The sequence below is a fragment of the Canis aureus genome, chromosome 1, assembly GCF_053574225.1.
Source record: "Canis aureus isolate CA01 chromosome 1, VMU_Caureus_v.1.0, whole genome shotgun sequence".
Lineage (NCBI taxonomy): Eukaryota > Metazoa > Chordata > Mammalia > Carnivora > Canidae > Canis > Canis aureus.
In genome coordinates, this window is record NC_135611.1 from 111,488,236 (window position 1) to 111,510,919 (window position 22,684).

The following is a 22,684-nucleotide window of genomic DNA, read 5'->3' on the forward strand; positions in this document are numbered from 1 at the left end:
ATCAGCAGATCCCATTGACTGTATCTTCAATATAAAAGCAGACCCCAGCAATTTCTCACTGCCTCCACCGCTACTTCCCTGACCCAAGGCACCATCGTCCCTTGCTGGGATTATCATGATAACCTCCTACCTGGTCTTCCTGCTCTCCTTCTTGCCTTCCTTAGTCCATTCTTAACAGCAGCCAGAGAAATCCTGTTGATAACTACATTACATCATGTAGTTATCAAGTTCAGAATCATTCCATTGTTCCCATCTAATGAAGGTAACAGCCAAAGTCCTTAAAACAGCCTAGAAGACTGCATTCCATCTGGCTCATGTTTACTTCTATTTCATGTCTGATGGCTCATTCCCTGACTCATTTCACTTCAGCCACATGCCATGTATGCTGCCACTTCTGGGTGTTGATGCTCACTTGCTGTCCCCTCTGTCTAGAATGCTCTTCAGACACATGTTTGTATTGTTCATTCCCTGACTTTGTTGGGCCTTTACCTACAGATCACCCCCGTGAGTCTTCTTCTGACCACCCCATTTCATTTCCTATCCTCCTGCCACAATTTTTTCCTTCATAGCCCTATATCTCCAGTGTCTGGATCACTGCCTCGCATATAGTACGCACTTAAGAAATATGTGTTGAAGGAAGAAATGCCATTCTTGTTCTCTCTGAGCTTATAGCCGAAGGTGGAAGATGATTAAGCAGCTGTCGTATAGTGTTATAATAGGAGAAATGCCAGCCACAGTACATATCTGCCATGGTCTCAATATTTGTATCCTCTGAAATTCATATGTTGGAATCCTAAGGCCCAATATGATGGTATTAAGAGGTAGGCTTTGAAAAGTGGTCATGGCATGAAGGCAGAGCCCCCATGAACTAGATCAATGCCCTTATGAAAGGGGCTCTAGAGAACTCCCCTGCCCATTCTGCCATGTGAAGATACAAGAAGTCTGTGATCCAGAAGAGGGCCCTCACCTAATGGTGCTGGCACCCTCATCTTGGACTTCCAGCCTCCAGAACTATGAGAAATAAATTTCTGTTGTTTATAAGCCACTCAGTATGTGGTAGTCTGTTATAGCAGCTTGAACAGATGAAGATAGTACCTAAAATGGTGATGGTTATCAAGGAGGACTTCCTGAAGAAGTAATACCCAAACTGGGACTTGAAGGATGGTAATAGTAGTAATACAACGTTTAGACTCTGAGATTCTCCAGGATTTGGCCCCTGTTCATGTTCCCGCATTATCCTAGCCACCCTGCCCTGTGAGTCTGCGTTCTGGTCTGTACTCAGTGCGTCCTGGCCTTTGATGGGACCCCACGTGTGTGTGTGTGTGTGTGTGTGTGTGTGTGTTTTGCCCACACTGCCATTGTTGCTCATTAGCCTTTTCCTTCCTTGTGAGTTTGGCAAGTGCCTATTGTTTCTTCAGGCATCAACTACACAGCTCAATTATCATCTCTCAAAAGCCTCCCTGACCAGGAGGGGTTGTGTTGGATTCCTGTTCCTTGGGTCTTTGTTCAGTTATGTGGAATGTCTGTTGCAGTCCTTCTCACATCCCAGTGAATTTATTTGCTCACCTCTCTGCCTCCTCGTTTGCCTACTTTTAGATCAGGGACTGAATTTTACTTTTACATCTGGGGCTCTTAGCATGCAACCCTGTACCCAAGAGCCAACACGTATTGATTGGTTGTTGTACACTAGACACTGCTCTGAGAGCTTCACGTGTAATGACTTACTGAGTTCCCACACAACACTAAGAAATAGGTTCTCTCAACATCCTGTCTTATACACAGGAAGAAACTGAGGCACCAGGAGATAGTTTGCCCAAGGGCACACAGCCAATGGATGGTGAAGCCAGGCCTCAGACCTAGGCAGACTGGTCTCAGAGTCTACTTTTTTTTTTTTTCTTTTTAAACAGCTAAGCTCTGCTGCCTTTTCTGAGTCAGCACTGAATGCGTGGGTCACATACAGGCAGTTTTCCTTGCACTTTTGATCTCGTGATCTGATCTTTTCAGTCTGAGAATTAAGTCTGGCAAAGGCCCAAACTTCTCCATTCATTCATCTATTTGGCACCTATTGCTACATGTACATGACTAGCATAATTTCCACTCATCAAAAGCACACATTACAGGAGAGAAAACAAAAAGTAACCAGAAAAATTGCCGTACAATGTGAAGAGTTATAGTGGGTGTCAGTACAAGATCTTGTGATCTGACCAAAGAAATAAGAATGATTCCCATGGACAGGGAATTTGGGAAGATCATTAGAAAAGCCCTCCCAGGGGTGCCTGGGTGGCTCAGTGGTTAAGCATCTGACTTTGGCGCAGGTCATGATCCCGGGGTCCTGGGATCAAGTCCCACATTGGGCTTCCTGCAGGGAGCCTGCTTCTTCCTCTGCCTGTGTCTCTGACTCTCTCTGTGTGTCTCTCATGAATAAATAAATAAAATTTTTTAAAAAAGAAAACTAAAAAAAAAAAAAAAAAAAAAGAAAAAAAGAAAAAAGAAAACTCTCCCATAGTCCTGTCCTTTGTAGTCACTTGGACTGGCCAGTGATGGGCTTTGTCACATTCACACAGCCATGCCTCACCAGTCTTACATTTTGTTTGTTTGTTGTTTAAAGATTTATTTATTCGAGAGAGCATGTGGGGGTAGGGAGGGGCAGAGGGAGAGAGTGTCTCAAGCAGACACCCCACTGAGCGTGGAGCCCCATGTGGGGCTTGATCCCAGGACCCTGAGATTGTGACCTGACCAAGAGTTGGATGCTTAACTGACTGTGCCGCCCAGACACCCTTTAGAGATTTTAGTTGTTGTTTTGTTTTTTGTCTTTTTTTTTTTTTTTTAGATTTATTTATTTGAAAGAATGAGGAAGAGGCAGAAGGAGGGAATCTTCAAGCAGATTCCCTACTCAACAAAAAGCCTGACATGGGGCTTGATCCATGAGATCATAACCCTGAGCTTGAAACTAAGAGTTGTATGCTCAACTGACTAAGCTACCCAGACACCCCCAGCCTTAGGATTTTGGATAAGCTTTCTGAGGGTATGACTGCTGTATACATTTGTGCAGGTTGGGTTCTGCACAAGGAGACCACATTGAAGCTGTGCCATTCACATAGAAAACACACACAGTTTTTCAACAAGTAGCAGCAAAAGTGCTTTGTTTCTTTGTTCTAACAAAAGTAGTATAAGAATTTTCCAACAGGTGGGAGAAAAGCATCTTAAAGAAGGGATGCATTTTTCTAATCAGTCCAAAGGTAAATGAGGATAGACAAGAGATAGCCCTGCCACAGGCCCTTAGAGCTGAAGTTAGATCTCATAGAGTCCTTTGGCTCAGATACTCACAGATCCACAGATAGACACTTTTGTCATTATCACATGACATTTACTCTCATGCACATGGAAGAAATGGCCTTTATCCTGTTCCCCAGGTGATTACACAGGATTGCTAGGTACATCCGAAAGAGTTCAGGTTAGTCTTTCTCCTCATCCTGGATCCTCTAGAAATTCTAAGAAAAAGAGCCAGGAATTTAGAAGCAGGATTTTGGGGAAGAACTTGGGGCTTAGAATTCTGACTGTGTTTCTGGGCAATTGCAGTTCCAAGTTCAACTGCTGCTTTCCCCATGGATCCTCTTCCCCTCAAGAGGTTGCTGTGGGGCACCTGGGTGGCTCAGTGGTTCAGTGTCTGCCTTTGGCTCAGGGTGTGATCCTCAGGTCTGGGATTGAGTCCTGCATCAGGCTCCCCCTGGGGAGCCTGCTTCTCCCTCTGCCTGTGTCTCTGCCTCTCTCTGTGTGTCTCTCATGAATAAATAAATGAAATCTTTTTTAAAAATGACGTTTCTATGAATACCTGGTCTCTATCCTGCTGCAGTGACTCAGATAAGAGTGATGATCAGATTGAGTGAGTGAGAGGAGCATTTGCGGGGGAGAGCTGCATACACCTGGGCAGGGTCTCAGGGCATCATGCACCACATTCTCTTTGTTTCCCACTTCCAGTTCCACTTTACCTTTTTAGCCGGCCATCTGGCCTGGTTGTCTTCAGTCAGTGGGAAGTCAGAACCTGGGAGTTTGGAGAGAGAGAGAAGAGTGAGTTGGAGTATCCAGTCCTCCAGTTCTCTCTCTATAGGCTGGCTGCACTTCTCAACAAAAAGTTACAGTTCCTGCCAAGGACATTTTGCACACAGTACTCTGTTCCAGCTCCAGGGAATCCCCCTCCTGTTACCCCTTCAGGCCCAGAAGTAGTAATGACACCTTCCTGTCACTCCCAGCATAGTGCCTTCTCCCCTGTGGTTTCCTTACACCCAGCCTACACCACTGTGTAAGTAGTCTGTTTATCAATTGCCTGCCTCAAACTCGAATGTGCCATCTGGTTCCTACCAGGTCCCAACTTTATAAAAGCAGGGAGGGCTTGAAACCAGAAATCTAGGAAACCAAACTCCATCCCATATATGTGTGAGTGCATGTGTGTCCATGTGTGCATGTAAATCAACCTGACCCATTGCTGGCTCTTCAGGGAGAACAGATTTTGGAAGAGGAGAACCTGGTGTGCTTGTGTCTTTGCATGAGCACCTAGTATATCAGAGCAGATTCTATTTATGTGTTTGTTAATCTCAAGAAACTCTGAGTGCTTGATAAATGGCAGGATCTTTGCCAGGTACAGCAGATAAAGGACTAAGGCTTGGTTTTGTCTTCAGGATTTATAGGTTTTTTTGGGACAGGGTTAGAGAGAAATGTTACTTGGTAGGTTTTATAAAACTATGTGATTGACACCATACTAGGAGATTTAGCAAATCTTTGTTGGAGCCCAAAATAAGGGTGATTGAAGCTTTCTAATAAAGGCAGTGAAGGAGGGGTGGAAGAGTGAAAATTTGCAAAAAGTCAATTCATATTCTATTAACCTGATTCTGTCACCCTGTAAGCTGCTAGAACATGCAGCTCAAAGGAAGGCCACCAGGCTGGTGGCAGTTGGAGAACTAAATGTTACTGCTCTATGACCAGATAATTTCAGAAATTGAGTGTATACATTTAAAAATTTGTAGAACAGTTTCAGTGATCATATGATGATTGATTACTCGAATTTTATTTTTATTTTTTTAAAGATTTTATTTATTAACGAGATGCACAGAGAGCGAGGCAGAGACATAGGCAGAGGGAGAAGCAGGCTTCCTGTGGGAAGCCCAATGTGGGTCTTGAGTCCAGGACCCCAGGATCACAACCTGAGCCAAAGGCAGACACTGAACCACTGAACCACCCAAGTACCCTTTAATCACTTTTAAATGGGCTTGAAATTTATGTCTCTGTATTTCCTTTTTCTATAAATTTCTTTTAAACTGTATTTTACCAAAATATTAGTGAAAATAATATGAAACTTGTCCTTTACCACAGATAGTTTTATTTTATTTTTTAAATAAATTTATTTTTTATTGGTGTTCAATTTACCAACATACAGAATAACACCCAGTGCTCATCCCGTCAAGTGCCCCCCTCAGTGCCCATCACCCATTCACCCCCACCCCCCGCCCTCCTCCCCTTCCACCACCCCTAGTTCATTTCCCAGAGTTAGGAGTCCTTATGTTCTGTCTCCCTTTCTGATATTTCCCACACATTTCTTCTCCCTTCCCTTATATTCCCCTTCACTATTATTTATATTCCCCAAATGAATGAGAACATATAATGTTTGTCCTTCTCCGATTGACTTCACTCAGCATAATACCCTACAGTTCCATCCACGTTGAAGCAAATGGTGGGTATTTGTCGTTTCTGATGGCTGAGTAATATTCCATTGTATACATAAACCACATCTTCTTTACCCATTCATCTTTCGATGGACACCGAGGCTCCTTCCACAGTTTGGCTATTGTGGACATTGCTGCTATAAACATTGGGGTGCAGGTGTCCCGGCGTTTCATTGCATCTGTATCTTTGGGGTAAATTCCCAACAGTGCAATTGCTGGGTCGTAGGGCAGGTCTATTTTTAACTCTTTGAGGAATCTCCACACAGTTTTCCATAGTGGCTGCACCAGTTCACATTCCCACCAACAGTGTAAGAGGGTTCCCTTTTCTCCGCATCCTCTCCAACATTTGTGGTTTCCTGCCTTGTTAATTTTCCCCATTCTCACTGGTGTGAGGTGGTATCTCATTGTGGTTTTGATTTTTATTTCCCTGATGGCAAGTGATGCAGAGCATATTCTCATGTGCATGTTGGCCATGTCTATGTCTTCCTCTGTGAGATTTCTCTTCATGTCTTTTGCCCATTTCATGATTGGAATGTTTGTTTCTTTGGTGTTGAGTTTAATAAGTTCTTTATAGATCTTGGAAACTAGCCCTTTATCTGATATGTCATTTGCAAATATCTTCTCCCATTCTGTAGGTTCTTTTAGCTTTGTTGACTGTATCCTTTACTGTGCAAAAGCTTCTTATCTTGATGAAGTCCCAATAGTTCATTTTTGCTTTTGGTTCTTTTGCCTTTGTGGATGTATCTTGCAAGAAGTTACTGTGGCCGAGTTCAAAAAGGGTGTTGCCTGTGTTCTCCTCTAGGATTTTGATGGAATCTTGTCTCACATCTAGATCTTTCATCCATTTTGAGTTTATCTTTGTGTATGGTGCAAGAGAGTGGTCTAATTTCATTCTTCTGCATGTGGATGTCCAATTTTCCCAGCACCATCTATTGAAGAGACTGTCTTTCTTCCAGCGGATAGTCTTTCCTCCTTTATCGAATATTAGTTGACCATAAAGTTCAGGGTCCACTTCTGAGTTCTCTATTCTGTTCCATTGATCTATGTGTCTGTTTTTGTGCCAGTACCACACTGTCTTGATGACCACAGCTTTGTAGTACAACCTGAAATCTGGCATTGTGATGCCCCCAGATATGGTTTTCTTTTTTAAAATTCCCCTGGCTATTCGGAGTCTTTTCTGATTCCACACAAATCTTAAAATAATTTGTTCTAACTCTCTGAAGAAAGTCCATGGTATTTTGATAGGGATTGCATTAAACGTGTAAATTGCCCTGGGTAACATTGACATTTTCACAATATTAATTCTGCCAATCCATGAGCATGGAATATTTTTCCATCTCTTTGTGTCTTCCTCAATTTCTTTCAGAAGTGTTCTCTAGTTTTTAGGGTATAGATCCTTTACCTCTTTGGTTAGGTTTATTCCTAGGTATCTTATGCTTTTGGGTGCAATTGTAAATGGGATTGACTCCTTAATTTCTCTTTCTTCAGTCTTATTGTTAGTGTATAGAAATGCCACTGATTTCTGGGCATTGATTTTGTATCCTGCCACACTATCAAATTGCTGTATGAGTTCTAGCAATCTTGGGGTGGAGGCTTTGGGTTTTCTATGTAGAGTATTATGTCATAGGTGAAGAGGGAGAGTTTGACTTCTTCTTTGCCAATTTGAATGCCTTTAATGTCTTTTTGTTGTCTGATTGCTGAGGCTAGGACTTCCAGTACTATGCTGAATAGCAGTGGTGAGAGTGGACATCCCTGTCTTGTTCCTGATCTTAGGGGAAAGGCTCCCAGTGCTTCCCCATTGAGAATGATATTTGCTGTGGGCTTTTCGTAGATGGCTTTTAAGATGTTGAGGAATGTTCCCTCTATCCCTACACTCTGAAGAGTTGATCAGGAATGGATGCTGTATTTTGTCAAATGCTTTCTCTGCATCTAATGAGAGAATCATATGGTTCTTGGTTTTTCTCTTGCTGATATGATGAATCACACTGATTGTTTTACAAGTGTTGAACCAGCCTTGTGTCCCGGGGATAAATCCTACTTGGTCATGGTGAATAATTTTCTTAATGTACTGTTGGATCCTATTGGCTAGTATCTTGTTGAGAATTTTTGCATTCATATTCATCAGGGATATTGGTCTGTAATTCTCCTTTTCGGTGGAGTCTTTGTCTGGTTTTGGAATTAAGGTGATGCGGGGATCCCTGGGTGGCGCAGCGGTTTGGCGCCTGCCTTTGGCCCGGGGCGCGATCCTGGAGACCCGGGATCGAATCCCACGTCGGGCTCCCGGTGCATGGAGCCTGCTTCTCTCTCTGCCTGTGTCTCTGCCTCTCTCTCTCTCTCTCTCTCTCTCTCTGTGACTATCATAAATAAAAAAAAAAAAAAAAAAAGAAAGGAATTAAGGTGATGCTGGCCTCATAGAATGAATTTGGAAGCACTCCATCTCTTTCTATCTTTCCAAACAGCTTTAGTAGAATAGGTATGGTTTCTTCTTTAAACGTTTGATAGAATTCCCCTGGGAAGCCATCTGACCCTGGACTTTTGTGTCTTGGGAGGTTTTTGATGACTGCTTCAATTTCCTCCCTTGTTATTGACCTGTTCAGGATTTCTATTTCTTCCTGTTCCAGTTTTGGTAGTTTGTGGCTTTCCAGGAATGCGTCCATTTCTTCTAGATTGCCTAATTTATTGGTGTATAGCTGTTCATAATATGTTTTTAAAATCGTTTGTATTTCCTTGGTGTTGACAGTGATCTCTCCTTTCTCATTCATGATTTTATTAATTTGGGTCTTCTCTCTCTTCTTTTTAATAAGGCTGGCTAATGGTTTATCTATCTTATTAATTCTTTCAAAGAACCAACTCCTGGTTTTGTTGATCTGTTCCACAGTTCTTCTGGTCTCAATTTCGTTGAGTTCTGCTCGGATCTTTATTAACTCTCTTCTGCTGGGTGTAGGATCTATTTGCTGTTTTTTCTCTAGCTCCTTTATGTGTAAGGTTAGCTTTTGTATTTGAGTTCTTTCCAGTTTTTGAATGGATGCTTGTATTGCGATGTATTTCCCCCTTAGGACTGCTTTTGCTGCATCCCAAAGATTTTGAACAGTTGTATCTTCATTCTCATTAGTTTCCGTGAATCTTTTTAATTCTTCCTTAATTTCCTGGTTGACCCTTTCATCTTTTAGCAGGATGGTCCTTAACCTCCACGTGTTTGAGGTCCTTCCAAACTTCTTGTTGTGTTTTAGTTCTAATTTCAAGGCATTATGGTCTGAGAATATGCAGGGGACGATCCCAATCTTTTGGTATCGGTTCAGACCTGATTTGTGACCCAGTATGTGGTCTATTCTGGAGAAAGTTCCATGGGCACTTGAGAAGAATGTGTATTCAGTTGCGTTTGGATGGAAAGTTCTGTAGATATCTGTGAAATCCATCTGGTCCAGTGTATCATTTAAAGCTCTCGTTTCTTTGGAGATGTTGTGCTTAGAAGACCTATCGAGTATAGAAAGAGCTAGATTGAAGTCACCAAGTATAAGTGTATTATATTATCTAAGTATTTCTTCACTTTGGTTATTAATTGATTTATATATTTGGCAGCTCCCACATTCGGGGCATATATATTGAGGATTGTTAAGTCCTCTTGTTGGATAGATCCTTTAAGTATGATATAGTGTCCCTCTTCATCTCTCACTACAGTCTTCGGGGTAAATTTTAGTTTATCTGATATAAGGATGGCTACCCTGCTTTCTTTTGAGGACCATTTGAATGGTAAATGGTTCTCCAACCTTTTATTTTCAGGCTGTAGGTGTCCTTCTGTCTAAAATGAGTCTCTTGTAGACAGCAAATAGATGGGTCCTGCTTTTTTATCCAGTCTGAAACCCTGCATCTTTTGATGGGGTCATTAAGCCCATTCATGTTCAGAGTTACTATTGAGAGATATGAGTTTAGTGTCATCATGATATCTATTCAGTCCTTGTTTTTGTGGATTGTTCCACTGAACTTCTTCTTAAAGGGGAATTTTAGGAGTCCCCCTTAAAATTTCTTGCAGAGCTGGTCACATATTCTTTCAGTTGCTGCCTGTCTTGGAAGCTCTTTATCTCTCCTTCCATTTTGAATGAGAGCCTTGCTGGATAAAGTATTCTTGGTTGCATGTTCTTCTCATTTAGGACCCTGAATATATCCTGCCAGCCCTTTCTGGCCTGCCAGGTCTCTGTGGAGAGGTCTGCTGTTACCCTAATACTCCTCCCCATAAAAGTCAGGGATTTCTTGTCTCTTGCTGCTTTAAGGATCTTCTCTTTATCTTTGGAATTTGCAAGCTTCACTATTAAATGTCGAGGTGTTGAACGGTTTTTATTGATTTTAGTGGGGGGGGGGGATCTCTCTATTTCCTGGATCTGAATGCCTGTTTCCCTTCCCAGATTAGGAAAGTTTTCAGCTATGATTTGTTCAAATACGTATTCTGACCCTCTGTCCCTTTCAGTCCTCTCGGGAACCCCAATTAAACGTAAGTTTTTCTTCCTCAGATTGTCATTTATTTCCCTTAATCTATCTTCATGGTCTTTTAATGGTCTGTCTCTTTTTTCCTCAGTTTCCCTCTTTGCCATCAACTTGTCTTCTATGTCACTCACTCATTCTTCCACCTCGTTAACCCTCGTCGTTAGGACTTCTAGTTTGGATTGCATCTCATTCAATTGATTTTTAATTTCTGCCTGATTAGCTCTAAATTCTGCAGTCATGAAGTCTCTTGAGTCCTTTATGCTTTTTTCTAGAGCCACCAGTAGCTGTATAATAGTGCTTCTGAATTGGCTTTCTGACATTGAATTGTAATCCAGATTTTGTAACTCTGTGGGAGAGAGGACTGTTTCTGATTCTTTCTTTTGAGGCGAGGTTTTCCTTCTAGTCATTTTGCTCAGTGCAGAGTGGCCAAAAGCAAGGTGTATTGGGAAAAGGAGAAAAAGAGAGGAAAGAAAGGAGAAAAAGAAAAAAGAAAAAAGGAAGAAAAAAAGAAAAAAGAAGAAAAAGAGAAAGAAAAAGAAAAAGAAAGAAAGGAAAAAAAAGGTGGGGGAAGCAAACAGAAATCAAAAAGCAAAAAAAAAGAGGGGGGAGTATCTTCTGATTCTGTATACCTTAAGTCCCTTGACTTCCCCTGGAACTTGTCCCTCTAGTTGGTCTTCTGGGGGAGGGGCCTGTTGCGCTGATTTTCAGGTGTTAGCACTTGGTGGAGCTGCTCTGCCCCCTGCCTGGTGCAGGGCTCAGTGGGGGTTGTTTACCCCGTGAGGCCCCAGGAGGAACAACCCCAGTGGCGGCGGCCAGTTCTGGAACCCTGGCTTCAGCTCCCGCAGTAACTACAGAGCTGTCCTCTCCGTCTGCAGGGGCCTGGATGTTCCGGGGCGGGGCGACTGATCCCAGCTGGGGTCAGGAGCGTCCTTGCGGTCCTGGGCCCTCCCGGCCTCTTCCTTTTGGGGAAGAGGGGGGAGGAGGCCGGATCCTGGGCTGTGTCCCGGCGCCTGTTGGATTCGCGCTCTGGCCGGCCGCGCAGCCCCCTCTCCGCGGAGCCGCCACCCGAGCCCCTCCGAGCTGCTCCCGGAGCCGCACAGCCCCCTCTGCATGGAGCCTCTTCCTCTGCCGGAGCCGCCTCCGAGCTGCTCCCGGGGCCACGCAGCCCCCTCCGCGGAGCCGCCGCCCGAGCCCCTCCGAGCTGCTCCCGGGTCAATGCATGCGCGCGCTGCAGCCCTTTAGGGAGCTCAGCGCACTCTCCCCGGTGCGCAGTTGCTCTGTTAGTGTACCAGGGAGCCTGAGGGCATCCCCGCCTTCCTGGGGTCCTGCTCTAACTTCCTGCGAGCGCCTTTCCGCCTGGGAAGGTTGGTGCAGCTCCTGCTTCTCCATGACGGTGCTTTCCTGTCCTGGGGGCGCTCGCCCCGGCCTTAGCCCGGCTCCTCGCGGGGCCCCTCCCCCTTGGAGGCCTTTTGTTTATTTCTTCGCCCCCCCGCCCCCCCCCCCCCCCCCCCGTCTTCCTACCTTGATAGAAGCACGAACTCTTCTCACTGTAGCATTCCAGCTGTTCTCTTTAAATCTCAGGCCGAATTCATAGATTTTCAGGATGATTTGAAGATTATCTAGGTAATTTGGTGGGGACAGGTGATTTGGGGACCCTACTCTTCCGCCATCTTGCCCTTCCTCCTACCACAGATAGTTTTAAACTGCATTACTGGAGAGGATAGAGAGGACAAAGACCTGGTTTTGGGGTTTTATTTTGTAATCTTTGAGGTTCCCATTCTAAGGCAGAATTTTTATACTCCTAAGTTTTTCCTGAAAGGCCAGAGGCCACCATGGTTACAGAGTTTATCAGACAGGAAATAAACACCACAGTCAAAATGATAACTTGAGAAGAGCTTAAAATAAAGGGACGGTTTATAAAAGTGCAGGCAGGGCATGGTCATCAGGAAAGGATGTTGCAATATCCCAGATCTGGTCATAGCAGGGTAACTTACCATCCCTAGGGTGGAAGGGCTAAGGAGGAAGTGGTTGCCAGACCTGGAGAAAGATTTGAGACAAGGGCCACTGACAGGCAGTATGACCTTTGGTCAAAGGACATGAAACAGAGTCAGTCCAAAGCAACCTCCAAGGGAAGAGCTGGGTGAATAAAAACTCTGACTTTACTTTTGTCCCTTCCCCTGACCACCTGCTGACTTTTCCTGTTGGCTGAATTCAACCAGAAGGTAGAGGGCAAGGGGGATTCCCTGATACAGGTGGGATGGAGAAGAGAACTGAGTGGTTGTGGAGCAGCAAGTTCCCATAGCTTCCATCTACCTGTTTCAGTCCACCTACAGTCTTAGAGAGTTCCTAGTTCAGTAGCCTGTGAGCTTGTCCAGAGCAGAGCATGTGCCTTTCATGTCCTAGGTATATCGTCACATATTTGAAAAAGTCACAGGGCTCCTGAGGATAAGGACAGGTACTGGAGAAAGAGAAATCATTTTGGAAGCCAAGAGTTAAAATCTTAGCTAACTGAAAATTCTTCAGCTTACAGGTCCTAATTACACAAGAATAAGCATTGTATGCGAAAGTGCAATCAATGGAAGGTCCCCCATCATCCTGAGATCACTGTCCAAGTCAGAAATTCTAGAGCCTCTTATCCGGAGTTAATTAGGATATAGGTGATGCCAATACACTCACAAGTCTGAGAAATGAAAAAGTGTGGCAGTGTGGACCCAGAAGCTTGGGGAGGGAGATAGGATGAGAGAATCCATGAGAATCTGGATGGAGTGGGACAGGGGACAAGGCTTGAGGAGGTAGGATGGAGTGTGTTGGGAATGAGAAGAGAGGTGAAGGTATCTTGGGAGAGAAGAATGTGTGTGAAAATTGTACAGGTAAGGAGAAACCAGGATTCGCTCACAATTTATTAAACCCACGTTCTCATGGATTCTTTCTTTGCAGTTCTGCTTTCACAGGATTCTGCTCTTTCCAAGACAAAGACAGTATGATTAAATTCCAGGTAAGTTAGGGCTTCCTTTCTCTCTCTTGAAGGTCTTGTCACTTTTTTTTTTTTTTTTTTTTTTTTGGTCTTGTCACTTCGAGGAGCTAGATACCTCTATTCTCTGAAAGGAGGTCGCCCATTTTTGAGTGACAGCTCTGTTAGGCACTTTACCTTGCTTATAACAGCTGCATGAAATAGGTGGTTTTACTCCCTTTGCAGAAATAAAGAAACAGGCTCAGAGATGTCCAGATGTCTAGTTCAGTGCTACTCCAAGTGAGGTTTGCACACAAGTGCTAGTCCATGAGCTGCTTGTCACTGAGCAGATCAATATAGCAATCAAGAGTAAGAGTTCAGAGCCCCTTTAAAAAAATACTTATTTATTTTAAAGAGAGAGTGTGGGTGGGGGAGGGGCAAAAATAGGGAGAGAGAAGCAGTCTGAGCATGGAGACTGACGGGCTGGATTCCACTACCCTGAGCTCATGACCTGAGCCAAAATCAAGAGGTGGTCACTCAACCAACTGAGCCATCCAAGAGCCCAGCATTCAGAAACTCTTAGAGCAATGTTGTATTGCCACAGCATCCAAGTGCCTGTACATGACTACACATGGAGTAGCGCTGGGTCCAGTCCACAGAAGTAGCAAGATTTGAGTGTGTATGTATCCATATCCATCAGGGTTCAACCAGTAAAGCAGAAACAGTATAAGATATATATTGAGATTTGTAAGAGATTTATTTTATATGACTATGAGGGCTAGGCAAATTGTTAAGTCCCAGGGCAGGCTAGAACTCTTAGACTGATGCTACTGTTTACAGGTAGAATTTATTTTCTTAGGGAAGCCTCAGTTCAGGTCTTGAGGCCTTTCAACTGATTGGATCAGGCCCACCCATCCAGATTATGTAAAAATAGTCTTCCTCCCAAGTCATCTGATTATGGAATTTAATCACATCTACAAAATATTTTCACAGTAACACCTAGATTAATGTTTGCTTCCATAATGGGACTGTAGTCTAGCCAAGTTGATGCATCAAAAAAGGCTATCAGAGGGTAGAGCAAGGATTTTTTTTAAATCATGAAAAATGTTTTAATTATGAAAATACACAAAAAGAGAAAATAGTACTATGAATCTCTGTGTGTAGTACCCATAATGCAGGTTCAGCATTTTGCCACATCTGCTTAATCTATCTCTTTCACTTTCCTTTTTTCTTTCCCGAAGCATTTTGTTTATTTTAAGGTTGGTTTATTTATTTGAGAGAGAGAGGCTTAAGCAGACTCCATGTTGAGATGGAGTTTGATGCAGGGCTTGATTTCATGATCCCAAGATCACGACCTGAGCTGAAACCAAGAGTTTGATGTCCCAAACATTTTAAAAGATCCTGGGTGTTATTTCATTTTATATTGATTTTGTTCTGAGCTCATTACTTTCTTAGAGTAGCTTGTGTGCAAGCTAAAATAAATGAGCTCTCACTCATTTCCTCTGCCTGGAAACCATCTTTTTTTTTTTTAATTTAAAGATCTTTATTTATTTATTCATGAGAGACACACACAGAGACAGACATAAGCAGAGGGAGAAGAAGGCTTCCTTCAGGGAGCCCTTTGCAGGACTGGATCCCAGGACCCTGGGATCATGACCTGAGCCAAAGGCTGATGCTCAAACACTGAACCACCCAGGTGCCCATGCCTGGAAACTATCTTGCCTGAGTCCACACTGAGTCCCATTAGGTACATTTTCCATCTTCTACATTACTGCCAGCAGCTGTTTTACCAAATATTCCACACCGTATCACCCTACCATTTCTCCAGCCTCTGATAAGTTTCCCAAAGTATTGCTGCTGGATCCCAAAGTCAGTGCCAGAGATATTTATTTGGTAGTGCTCTGCTTATGGTAGCAGTTTTTGTATTGGTTAGTGTAGATGTGTTGGGTGCTGGCAGAGGACCAAGGAAATAAGTGGAAACATGCTAGACCTTTTAAGGCCCAGGCTCAGAACTGGAACAAATCACTTGGCCAAATCCAAAGTCAAGAGGCAAGGAAATACACACTGGTCCTTGAGTGGAATTGGGGAGCATGAGGGAATTTTGCCAAATTGCAAAGTGTAGCTATTGCTATTGAAAATACAAAAAAAAAAAAAAAAATGGCTGAGATTATCAGTAATTCTTTGGTATCATCTAATACCTTGGCAATAATCATCTTTCCCTTATCTCAAAAATGCCTCTTTTTGGCTTTTTGGTGTAATTCAATGGGTTCCTCTAGGTACAACGTTTTCTGTAAGTGGAAGCACTATGTGCTTGAATAAATTTAGGTTCCAGATTTTACAGGAAGACTTCATAGATGATACTGTGTGCTGAGAAAAAAGGATTTTAAAGTCTTTGATTAGGGATCCCTGGGTGGCGCAGCGGTTTAGCGCCTGCCTTTGGCCCAGGGCGTGATCCTGGAGACCCGGGATCGAATCCCACGTCGGGCTCCTGGTGCATGGAGCCTGCTTCTCCCTCTGCCTGTGTTTCTGCCTCTCTCTCTCTCTCTCTCTCTCTGTGTGTGTGTGACTATCATAAATAAATAAAAATTTAAAAAAATAGTCTTTGATTATATCTGTATTGGTTTATAAATTTGGTTTATTAATATTTTTGGACTGTCCTTGTACTTGCATCATATGGCAATCTCTGCATAGGATCCCAGCAAGGGACCCACCCTGCTGCAAAAGGTGGTGGGAAATGGGTGTTTTGTTTTGCCAGACAGTTGGAGCCAAGAAAGGAGAAGGAAGTTAGGTTGGTTGAGCTTGCATTCCTAACCCCTTTTTCCTACTGTCTGTCCTACGTGGGCTGTCGGGTATCTGTACTTCCTGGTCCACTCACTCCAACTCCATTTTTTCATCATCCACTGAGAAAAGCAGTGCTGGTAAAACTTACTGAGTGGTTTAAGAGCATCTGACGCTTATTTTCTCAGCTCTGAGGACTAAGAAATCCAAGATCAAGAAGCTGGTAGATTTGGTGTTTGATGAAGGCCCGCTTTCTGACTAATAGTTCGTCCTCTTCTTGCTGTGTCTTCACATAGCAGAAGGGGTCAGCACTCTAGCAAATCTTTTAGAAGGGCACTAATCCCCTTCATAAGGCTCCACTCTCATGACCTAACTACCTCCCTCTGGGCCTCACCTTTTAATACTGTCACTATGAGGGTTAAGATTTCAACATATGAATTTTGAGGGTACACAAACATGCAGTTCAAAAGCCTCTCCCCAGTTTTTTTTTTTTAATAATTGTCAGGTTTAAAAAAAAATAAAAAAAAATAATTGTCAGGTTTTGGTTGTTGAACAATAGCTAGTAATAAATTATTTGTGAAATACATTGTAACTACTCACAACTTTAGTTGGAAGTATTTTTGAGGTACAGAGTCTATTGAGAGAACATGTAACTGGGTAGTGTGATAAGTGCAGTGATAGTATTTTAAATTTTTATTTATTTATTTTTTTGGCTAGGGGATGACTGGGGTTTTTTTTTAAAGATTTTATTTAAAAAAATAAAAATAAAAATAAAGATTTTATTTGTTTATTCATTGGAGACACAGAGAGAGAGGGAGAGAGGCAGAGACACAGGCAGAGGGAGAAACAGGCCCCATGCAGGGAGCCCGATGCGGGACTCCATCCCGGGACTCCAGGACCACGCCCTGGGCCAAAAGCAGGTGCTAAACCACTGAGCTACCCAGGGATCCCCAGGGGATGACTGTTAATACTAGATTACTGTTTTCGGTTTTTTATTTTGGAATTTTTTAATGTATAGAACAATGGAAAAAATAGTGTAATGCATAATCACCTATATTCACAAGTTGTTAACAGTTACACAAATGTACATAATACACCTATATACACACATAATATCTATATTTCATTTTGCTGACCCAGTTGAGAATAAATTTCAGGCATCATTATTCATCCCTAATACTATAGCATGTATCTATTAAGAATAATGTTTTCCTACATTTCCACATTATTGTCATCACACTCAAGAAATTTATATTTTTATTCAGATAAAATTAACAGAGTATTTTATTAGTTTCAGGTGTACAATGTAATGATTCAACAATTCCATACATTTCTCAGTGCTCACCATAAGTGTACTTTTAATGCCATTTATCTGTTTCCCCACCTCCCCGCTACCTCCCCTCTGGCAACCCCAGTTTATTCTCTGTATTTAAGAATCTAGTTTTTTGTTTGTCTCTTTTTTTCCCTTTAATCGTTTGTTTTTTCCCCTTAAATTCCACATTTGAGTGAAATCATATGATATTTGTCTTTCTCTGAGTAACTTGTTTCAGTTAGTGTTATTCTCTCTATATCTATCTATGTGGTTGCAGATGGCAAGGTTTCACTCCTTTTTATGGCTGAGTAATATTCCATTGTAGATGTATACTACATCTTCTTTATCCTCCATTCATCTATATCAGTGGGCACTTGGGTTGGTTCCATTATCTTGGCTATTGTAAATAATGTTGCAGTGAACATAAGGGTCCATTTATCTTTCTGAATTAGTATTTTCATTTCCTTTGGGTAAATACCATGCATAAAAATAAACTCAAAATGGATTAAAGATCTAAATGTGAGTCCTGAAACTATTAAATCCAAGAAGAAAACCTAGGCAGTTATTTCTTTGACATTAGCCATAGAAACATTTTTCTGTATATGTCTCCTCTAGGAAGGAAAACAAAAGCAAAATTAAACCATTAAGACTACACTAAAAAAAAAAAAAAAAAAAAAGACTACACTAAAATAAAAAGCTTTTGCACAGAGAAGGAAACCAGCAAGAAACCAAAAAAGAACCTATTGGATGGGAGAAGATATTTGCAAATGCTATCTCTGATAAGGGGTTAATATCCAAAATACATAAAGAACTTATACAACTCACCAAAAAATCCCAAATAATCCAATTAAAAAATAGGCAGAGTACACAAACATTTTCCCAAAGAAGACATGCAGATGACCAACAAACACATGAAAAGACACTCAACATTACTCATCATTAGGGAAATGCAAATTGAAACCACAGTGATAGGGCACCTGGGTTGCTCAGTTGGTTAACCATCTGCCTTTGGCTCAGGTCATGATCCCAGTGGCCTGGGATCATGGGTCCTGGGAGGGAGCCCTGTGTCATGCTCCCTGCTCAGTGGGATTCTGCTTCTCCCTCTCCTGTAGCCCCTTCCTCTGCTTGTGCTCTCTCTCCTGATCACTCGCTCACTCTCGCTCTCTCTCTCAAGTAAAAAACCTTACACCTGTCAGAATGGTTAAAACCAAAACCACAAAAAATAACAAGTGTTGGCCAGAATGTGAAGAAAAAAGAACCCTTATGCACTGTTGGTGGGAATGAAAATTGGTGCAGCCCCAATGGAAAACAGAATGGAGGTTCCTCCAAAATTAAAAATAGAACTACCCTATGAGCCAGAAATTCCACTACTGATTCCACTGTTTTTTAATACTTAGTTGATACCCAAATGCTCCCAATTTTCCCCATAATTTCCTTTTTATTTTTTAAGAAGTCTGGCAGCCAACGCTCTTAATTGCCTTATCTGCTTAGTCCAATAGAAATAGATTAATTTGCCATGACAGAGAAAATAAAATATCCAGTCTTGATGTATGATAGGGAATGAACACCCAGACACTACTAGGCCAATGTATCAGTACAACCTTTTTGGAGGACAATTTGGACAATATCAGTCAAAATGTAAAATACGCATACCCAAGTAACTCAGTAGTCTCTGGTCTAGGAATTTATTTTATAAAAATACTCTTATAAGCGCTCAAAGACAGATGTTCATGGATGTTTACTGGAACATTCTTTGTGTGACTGTGGATGGTTAATGGGGACATAAGCAATGCAGAGGAAAGAAGAGAAACTTGGCCTACACAAAACTTTGAATTTTTTCTGTTTCTCAATTTTTTGTACTAGTAAGGGTCCATTCAGGATAAAAAGGACACTGGCTTTTTTTTTTTTTTTTTTTTTTTAGATTTAATTTATTTATTTGAGAGAGAGAGAGATCACAAGCAGGGAGGAAGGGGCAGAGGGAGAGGTATGAGCAGACTCCCCACTGAACAGAGAGCCCCATGCAGGGCTCCATCTCAGGACCCTGAGATCATGACCTGACCTGAAGGCAGACACTTAACCTATCGAGCCACCCAGGTGCCTGAACACTGGCTATTTGAACAGGAAGAATTCAATAGAATTGTTGATTAGGCATGGAGTTGTGAGCCAAGACACTGATGGGTAAAGAGAGAACTCTATTATGGGAGTACCAACTTTGGGAAGTAACTACTAACCTGGTGGAGGGAACCAAAGGGAGAGATTGAATTATGAGAAGTTAGGGGGGGGGCCTTGTGGGGCTGAAATGCAGAATTGTGAGGAGGGGGTGCTGGCTGGCTGGTGTCTCTGAGCTCAGCAAAGAAACCTAGGGGCCAAGGACCCAGACTTCAGCTATTGGTACCCAGAAGGACTGCTGCCACCAACAGTAACACCAGAACAGAAGGCAAACAGGCAGGAGCAAGTCCCTTCTTTCTCCCCCAACCTTGCAGAATTCCTCTTGTGCCCCCTTGGGGCAGAACCTCACGTAGAGCCAGTTCTCAGATTGAAAGCTTGATTTGCAGAATGGTGGCTCCAGCACTACAAAGTGAGTTTAAACTGGAGAGTTTGGAGCAGAAAGATAAAACCTAATGACCCACACATCTTCCAGCTCTGCTCTTCTGCCACTGGTCGTCTGTGGATGGTCCATTTGGCATGTGCTCAATGTTTTAGGAAACTGTGACCTTCAAGGATGTGGCTGTGGTCTTCACCGAGGAAGAGTTGGCGCTACTGGACAAGACCCAGATAAGCCTGTACCAGGACGTGATGCTGGAGAACTTCAGGAACCTTGTTTCAGTGGGTGAGGACAACAACTCTCTATAACTAAGCAGCAAACCACTGGTCCTGTTTCCTCAAATAATCAGCTTCAAACCAGATAGAGCATTCCAGTTGGAGGACAAAGAGAAACTTTGCCCACTGGAGAGAATACCTGAGGGATGCACATGCTAAGGAGACCCCTGAAGTTAGTGAGTTTTAATAGATTAATGTGAGCAATGGCCCCTTGTGAAGTGTTGGTGAGGGAACCCTCACATCCTGCACCCCCTGGCCCCATGGGCCTCTAATACCGTTAGCGAGACCATCCTGGCTTCCTTTCACTCTAGGTTTCCATTCTGCTCTCATGTTTCTCAAAGCGAGGTTGATAATGTTCACACCCTACCACAGGCCTTGGTCCCTTGGTTGCTTCTAGAGAAAAACCAGTGCTTTGGGCAAACTAGTGTTTAAGGAACCAAAACCAGGATCTGTGTATAGTGAGTGTGATAGGAGTATCAGCTTATTTGCTTTCTCATTGATAAATATCTAATTTTTACTTCTCAGAGGCTCATATACAGATATGTATTACCTTTTAATTTATAAGATAGTTGCTATTCCTTCTTTTACAAAAGAAACAACTGAGGCATAGAGTAGTTAAATAACTTGCCCATGGTCACATAGCTTGTAAGAACTAGATATGAACCCTCCTAATCTGGTTCTAGACCCTATGGGGTTTTGTTTTGTTTTGCTTTTTTTCTAGAGAGAGAGAGAGAGAGAGCAGAGTGGGGAGGGGCAGAGGGAAAGGGAGGGAGAGAATCTCAAGCAGACTCCCCACTGAGTGAGGAGCCTGACTCAGGGATCGATCTCACCACCCATAGACCATAACCTGAGCCAAAATCAAGAGTCAGATACTTAACCAACTGAGCCACCCAGGTGCCCCTAGACCCTGTGTTTTTAATAACCATATGAAACTAAGTACCACTGTGTCTATAGATTATAGACATATGGCTAGTCTGCAGGATTCAACTGTCAGTGAGTCTGAAATCAAGTTACTCTATCAAAATCAGCAGCTTTTAAAAAGCAAGACAGATTAATGGACCAGAACACAAAAGAATTTATCAGAGTACATTACACCTAGTAAGGTAAGTATTAGCTGATAAAAGTGTTGTAGTTAACAGTCTATTTGTGCATACTGGGTCACAGTACAAATGCTTTTCTTACTATGGATACAGTTGAAACAACTGGAAAACTGCTCCTTTAGGCCCCTTCTGGGTAGCTCCAAGTCCCCCTTTCTCTGATACTATCTTACAAACTACATCACTCTCAATAAAGTGACTCAGAAACTACCTTGAGCCAGAAGCAGTGTCCAGATGGTCTTGACCATAGTATTCATGTCATTCTGAAGCCCATTTTAGGGAACCAAGGATGTGACGACCCTCTTCTACCTCATCTCCCTATGTTTTGTGGCCCTGTAGTACAAATCTTCCTTCTCTGGGGCCAGGCCATTGACAGTGCCACATTGCCCATTCTCATAGTCATAGCTATTTGAGGTTCTGCAACTATTTAAAGAAAAGATGTTAAGGAAATAGTTTACAGAATCTTAGAGCATGCGACTCTTGATCTCAAGGTCCTGAGCTCAAGTCTTACATTGGGAGTAGAGGTTACTTATTAAAAAAATAAATAAATAAAAGAAAAAATCACTTTATCTCTTTGTGGAATCCAGAAAATCTCAGAGAAAAGGGTGTATCTTTAAGCCTGCCTCAAAGGTGTACATGTGCCTCCCCCACCACCCCAGGACCATATTTCACAATATTATCCCTATATCAGTTCCCAGTGCTGTTTTAGGCCAACTATATACAGTTGGGCAGGTTGTAAGAAACACACATGATATTCCCACCTCATGTGACAATAATGTGAAGGAAGGGACATTAACAGGAGACAAGACTTGTTGCTTGTTTCTGCAATTTCATATGGTATCTTGGAAGGTCTTTGTGTCTGTTACCATGTCCAGCACTCACATTATTATCTGTACACACAAATACACCATGAATCATATGGGAGCCTTCCCTGTACCTTTTTTGAAAGAGAGAGAGAGAGCAAGCACAAGTGGGAGGAGGGGCAGAGAGAGAAGGAAAGGGAAAATCCAAGCAGGCTCCATGCTCAGTGCAAAGCCCAATGTGGGGCTCAATCTTACAACCCTGAGATCATGACCTGAGCCAAAATCAAGAGTTGGATGAGATGCTTAACCGACTGAACCACCCAGGTATCCCTTCCTCATTCCTTTTGTAGCAAAATGATTAAAGGTGTCTTATCAGCTGCTCTTACAGCAGGAGAGTGAATTTCTTTATAATTGTTCCCAAAATTTCCTTTGATTTCCCTGCAACATCTGATTTTTAATTGGCAGTTCATGGATTAGAAGTACTGTGATTCTTATTGTTTCCTATAGCAATAGAAGCCAGTGGCAACTTCCCACCCCATCTTACTTCATTTCTCAAAACCTCTGGAGGTATGACTTACTTGTTTTCTTAGCCAAATTCTCTTTCTCCTCATAGGAGACAGGATTAAAAACAACATTTCACATCTTCAGGGGAAAGGGTTGAGTTATCTCTCACAAGAAGTGCTCTACTTCTGGCAGATTTGGAAACAAAGGATCAGTGAATTACCGGT

At 42.5% G+C, this 22,684-nt stretch overlaps 1 protein-coding gene across 4 annotated transcripts in view; it reads left to right on the forward strand.

Moving 5' to 3' along the window:
* LOC144284458 (zinc finger protein 285-like) overlaps positions 1-22,684 on the forward strand; it is a 37,357-nt gene that overhangs the window by 2,757 nt on the left and 11,916 nt on the right. For 2 of the 4 annotated variants that reach the window (XM_077848999.1, XM_077849004.1), the window contains exons 2-4: positions 13,134-13,191; positions 19,940-20,066; positions 22,570-22,682. In XM_077848999.1, the coding sequence (XP_077705125.1) occupies positions 13,177-13,191; positions 19,940-20,066; positions 22,570-22,682 (255 nt within the window). In that variant the 5' untranslated portion in view covers positions 13,134-13,176. Of the gene's footprint in view, positions 1-13,133; positions 13,192-19,939; positions 20,067-21,010; positions 21,160-22,569; positions 22,683-22,684 lie in introns of those variants that run through there. The other 2 variants (XM_077849010.1, XM_077849020.1) reach the window with 2 other exon arrangements.